Genomic DNA, 6,127 nt, shown 5'->3' on the forward strand with positions numbered 1-6,127 from the left:
CCATTCTCGTCGCCACCCCACCACACATGAAATCGCACCCCCGTACCTGCGCGCGCGCGAGGTAACGGTAGGAAAAGACAACAAAGGCTACATTCGTTCACACTAAGTCTCTGGCTATCATGTGTAATGCACCGAAACTACAGCTCCACATCCAAGCCCCACAAAACTTTCCACGGTTTATCTATCTATCTATCTATCTATCTATCTATCTATATATATATATATATATATATATATATATATATATATATATATATATATATATGTATATATATATATATATATATATTTTCTTTCTTTTCTTTTCTTTCAAACTATTCGCCATTTCCCGCATTAGCGAGGTAGCGTTAAGAACAGAGGACTGGGCCTTTGAGGGAATACCCTCACCTGGCCCAATTCTCTGTTCCTTCTTTTGGAAAAAAAAAAAAGGGGGAGAAAGAATACTTCACACGTATTCCCTGCGTGTCATAGAAGGCCACTAAAAGGGGAGGGAGCGGGGGACTGGAAATCCTCCCCTCTTTTTTTTTTTTTAATTTTCCAAAAGAAGGAACAGAGAAGGGGGCCAGGTGAGGATATTCCCTCAGAGGCCCAGTCCTCTGTTCTTAACGCTACCTTGCTAATGCGGGAAATGGCGAATAGTTTGAAAGAAAGAAATATATATATATATATATATATATATATATATATATATATATATATATATATATATATATATATATATATATATATATATATATATATATATTGCTTTGTCGCTGTCTCCCGCGTTTGCGAGGTACCGCAAGGAAACAGACGAAAGAAATGACCCAACCCACCCCCATACACATGTATATACATACACGTCCACACACGCAAATATACATACCCATACATCTCAATGTACACATATATATACACACACAGACACATACATATATACACATGCACACAATTCACACTGTCTGCCTTTATTCATTCCCATCGCCACCTCGCCACACATGGAATAACATCCCCCTCCCCCCTCATGTGTGCGAGGTAGCGCTAGGAAAAGACAACAAAGGCCTCATTCGTTCACACTCAGTCTCTAGCTGTCATGCAATAATGCGCGAAACCACAGCTCCCTTTCCACATCCAGGCCCCACACAACTTTCCATGGTTTACCCCAGACGCTTCACATGCCCTGATTCAATTCATTGACAGCACGTCGACCCCGGTATACCACATCGATCCAATTCACTCTATTCCTTGCCCGCCTTTCACCCTCTTGTATGTTCAGGCCCCGATCACTCAAAATCTTTTTCACTCCATCTTTCCACCTCCAATTTGGTCTCCCACTTCTCCTCGTTCCCTCCACCTCCGACACATATATTCTCTTGGTCAATCTTTCCTCACTCATTCTCTCCATGTGCCCAAACCATTTCAAAACACCCTCTTCTGCTCTCTCAACCACGCTCTTTCTATTTCCACACATCTCTCTTACCCTTACATTACTTACTCGATCAAACACCTCACACCACACATTGTCCTCAAACATCTCATTTCCAGCACATCCACCCTCCTGCGCACAACTCTATCCATAGCCCACGCCTCGCAACCATACAACATTGTTGGAACCACTATTCCTTCAAACATAACCATTTTTGCTCTCCGAGATAATGTTCTCGACTTCCACACATTCTTCAAGGCTCCCAGGATTTTCGCCCCCTCCCCCACCCTATGATTCACTTCCGCTTCCATGGTTCCATCCGCTGCCAGATCCACTCCCAGATATCTAAAACGCTTTACTTCCTCTGGTTTTTCTCCATTCAAACTTACCTCCCAATTGACTTGACCCTCAACCCTACTGTACCTAATAACCTTGCTCTTATTCACATTTACTTTTAACTTTCTTCTTTCTTCTTTGGTGTGCAAAGTGAGAGGGTTAGGGAAAATGATTTGGTAAACAGAGAAGAGGTAGTGAAAGCTTTGCGGAAGATGAAAGCCGGCAAGGCAGCAGGTTTGGATGGTATTGCAGCGGAATCTATTAAAAAAGGGTGTGACTGTATTTTTGACTGGTTGGTAAGGTTATTTAATGTATGTATGATTCATGGTGATGTGCCTGAGGATTGGCGGAATGCTTGCATAGTGCCATTGTACAAAGGCAAAGGGGATAAGAGTGAGTGCTCAAATTACAGAGGTATAAGTTTGTTGAGTATTCCTGGTAAATTGTATGGGAGAGTATTGATTGAGAGGGTGAAGGCATGTACAGAGCATCAGATTGGGGAAGAGCTTCTTTCTTTTATACATCTCCCAGTCATTTGCACTATATATATATTATATATATATATATATATATATATATATATATATATATATATATATATATATATATATATATATATATATATATATATATATATATATATATATATTTTTTTTTTTTTTTTTTTTTTTGCTTTGTCGCTGTCTCCCGCGTTTGCGAGGTAGCGCAAGGAAACAGACGAAAGAAATGGCCCAACCCTCCCCCATACACATGTATATACATACGTCCACACACGCAAATATACATACCTACACAGCTTTCCATGGTTTACCCCAGACGCTTCACATGCCCTTGATTCAATCCACTGACAGCACGTCAACCCCGGTATACCACATCGCTCCAATTCACTCTATTCCTTGCCCTCCTCTCACCCTCCTGCATGTTCAGGCCCCGATCACACAAAATCTTTTTCACTCCATCTTCCCACCTTCAATTTGGTCTCCCTCTTCTCCTCGTTCCCTCCACCTCCGACACATATATCCTCTTGGTCAATCTTTCCTCACTCATTCTCTCCATGTGCCCAAACCATTTCAAAACACCCTCTTCTGCTCTCTCAACCACGCTCTTTTTATTTCCACACATCTCTCTTACCCTTACGTTACTTACTCGATCAAACCACCTCACACCACACATTGTCCTCAAACATCTCATTTCCAGCACATCCATCCTCCTGCGCACAACTCTATCCATAGCCCACGCCTCGCAACCATACAACATTGTTGGAACCACTATTCCTTCAAACATACCCATTTTTGCTTTCCGAGATAATGTTCTCGACTTCCACACATTCTTTAAGGCTCCCAGAATTTTCGCCCCCTCCCCCACCCTATGATCCACTTCCGCTTCCATGGTTCCATCCGCTGCCAGATCCACTCCCAGATATCTAAAACACTTCACTTCCTCCAGTTTTTCTCCATTCAAACTCACCTCCCAATTGACTTGACCCTCAACCCTACTGTACCTAATAACCTTGCTCTTATTCACATTTACTCTTAACTTTCTTCTTTCACACACTTTACCAAACTCAGTCACCAGCTTCTGCAGTTTCTCACATGAATCAGCCACCAGCGCTGTATCATCAGCGAACAACAACTGACTCACTTCCCAAGCTCTGTCATCCCCAACAGACTTCATACTTGCCCCTCTTTCCAAAACTCTTGCATTCACCTCCCTAACAACCCCATCCATAAACAAATTAAACAACCATGGAGACATCACACACCCCTGCCGCAAACCTACATTCACTGAGAACCAATCACTTTCCTCTCTTCCTACACATACACATGCCTTACATCCTCGATAAAAACTTTTCACTGCTTCTAACAACTTGCCTCCCACACAATATATTCTTAATACCTTCCACAGAGCATCTCTATCAACTCTATCATATGCCTTCTCCAGATCCATAAATGCTACATACAAATCCATTTGCTTTTCTAAGTATTTCTCACATACATTCTTCAAAGCAAACACCTGATCCACACATCCTCTACCACTTCTGAAACCACACTGCTCTTCCCCAATCTGATGCTCTGTACATATATATATATATATACATATATATATATATATATATATATATATATATATATATATATATATATATATAATTAGTTATAATAGAAACATATTGAGCAAAATATTTCTACGTTCATTCACTCATGCCGCTGTCAGAAGTGAGTATGTGAAAGATAAAGACGTCATCATGTATTCTCTCTCTGTTCTCAGGAGATGGAGGAAGACAGAAAGAAGCAGGAGGACCTCGCGAACGGCGCTGCGAACTGTGAGAATGGCATCAGGAAAGGGGAGGCTGAGGGGATGAGAGGTGAGGTCGTTGGCGGTAGGACGGAGGATAGCATGACGCTGCCTGATGGAGGACTGGACAACCCGGCGGTAGATCTCAGGGAGGAGGCTCTCTGAGCCCGTTGGGGTGGTTGTAAATAAACATGGTACCTGTAGGAGTGGTTGTGATCGTTAAGGTGTCCGCAGAAGGAGTTGTAAGCGCCAAGGGATATCTGTAGGAGTGGTTGTGATTCATTAAGGTGCCTGCAGGAGAATTTGTGAACATCAAGTGTACCTGTAAGGAAGGCTGTGATCTGTTAAGGTGTCTGCTGTAGGGTTCATGATCACCTGGGATGCCTGCAGAAGTGTTATAAGCACCTAATGTGCCTAAAGATTTTGTGATCACCTAAGGTGCCTGCAGAAGTGTTTGTAAGTACATGCAGGTACCTGTAGAGTTGTTAGAACCTGAAGTGTCTACAGATGTGATTCTCTAAGGTGTCAACAGGTGAGGTTGTGTGTATCTGTAGTGCCTACAGGAGGGTTTGTGAGCAAATTAGTGTTTGAAGGAAAGATTGTAAGTGCCAAGGATACACGCAGGAGGGCTATAAGCACTTGGGGTGCCTGCAGCAGGGATTGTAATCTAAAAAATTGCATGCAGGAAGGATAATACCCAATACAGTGCCTGCAGAAATGGTTGTGAGCCTCTAGGGTGGAGCCTGCGGAAGAGATTGTAAGAATCTCGGATGGTACCTGCAGAGAGTAGTTATGAGCATCTGTTGTGCTTGTAGGGTTGTGGGCACTTAAAATATCTGCTGAAGGAGTTGTAGGAACTTTTGTTGCCTGCAGAAGTGGTTATGAGGATCTATACTGCCTGCAGAGGAGGCTTTGGTAGGTTTGGGTCCTGCTGGAGTGGTTATGAGCTCCTATGGTTCTTACAGGAGACGTCATTAGCACCTGTAGGTCCTGCAGGGATGTGAGAATCTGTGGTGCCTGCAGAAGGGTCGTGAGCACCTGTGGTGCCTGCAGAAGGTTTGTAAACACCTCTGGTACCTGCAGAAGGGGTTGTGACAATAAATATGTAATCAAGATATAACTAATGTTAACTGCTTCTGAATCAAGTTAAACGATATAGATATTAGCTTTAAGAGTCAAGATTACTGGTGTAAATTTCATATTTGTGTATATAGTTTTATTATTCCCCTGAGCTGCAGTTCTGCACCATAACCACGTCGACTTCATGTGAGCTTGCACAAACTGCCACAAGAACAGCCTCTTCCATGAGGGTAGCACAAGTCCTTGCTTACTGAAGTTCTGTCCTATGGCTTTTCTGCTTCTCTCTGCTCTAACAGGCATGTAGTTCTCTTTTCAGTCCTCCCACTGCCATTGTCGTTGGTGGAGTGACAATTTGTTGTTATCGGCAGTAAGTGTCCGTCTGGGTTCTGTCCAACCGCTTTCCTTTACCTCGTCTTCATGACTGGTCTTCTGTCTTCACCCTCCAACGCTATTCACTCCTTTTCTAACAGTTCCACTCTATCTGCATCTCACCCTTCCCCTCCTCCTCCTCCTCACTCTGAGACTTTTTCTCATATTGAACACATTTTCCCTCTTAGCACGGATCTCTGCAGCATCGTGGAATGGAGAAGTGATAGCCTAGTCAAATTTTAAAATGCTAAATACAATTTCTATCAGTATCTCTTTCCAAATCACACTCATTTGCCACCCCTCAATTTCCTAACATATCAATTCATCTATACAGTAGCTCTGTCTTTGAAACCCCGCAAAATGACCAATGCGGAACCTGATTCCAAAAAGTTGGTGTCGTACAGGCGCCACAATTATCGTCCTTGTCGGAAGCTATTCTGTATCTACGGGTGACTCATTTCCTCTGGTATGGAAGACACCCCTTGCTCCACCTCTCTCTTTGCCAGGGTAGAACCAAAAGCATTCTTCCATACCAACTGTCTGTCCATCATGATGTTGCTCCACTCTCTCTGTTTTGCAGTTATTTTCTCAGTCATCTTTTTTCGCTGTCTACGTGGACCCACAACTCACGTCAGGTTACTG

The 6,127-nt window shown here is 42.9% G+C and overlaps 1 protein-coding gene across 6 annotated transcripts in view; it reads left to right on the forward strand.

Annotated features, from left to right (window-relative positions):
- LOC139752844 (ileal sodium/bile acid cotransporter-like) overlaps positions 1 to 5,243 on the forward strand; it is a 46,760-nt gene extending 41,517 nt beyond the window's left edge. For all 6 annotated transcript variants that reach the window (XM_071668802.1, XM_071668801.1, XM_071668799.1 and 3 more), the window contains exon 11: positions 4,010 to 5,243. In XM_071668802.1, coding sequence (XP_071524903.1) covers positions 4,010 to 4,201 — 192 coding nt within the window. In that variant the 3' untranslated portion in view covers positions 4,202 to 5,243. The remainder of the gene's footprint in view (positions 1 to 4,009) is intronic.
- The last annotated feature ends 884 nt before the right edge of the window (positions 5,244 to 6,127 follow it).

This window comes from Panulirus ornatus, chromosome 13, assembly GCF_036320965.1.
Source record: "Panulirus ornatus isolate Po-2019 chromosome 13, ASM3632096v1, whole genome shotgun sequence".
NCBI classification, from domain to species: Eukaryota; Metazoa; Arthropoda; class Malacostraca; order Decapoda; family Palinuridae; genus Panulirus; species Panulirus ornatus.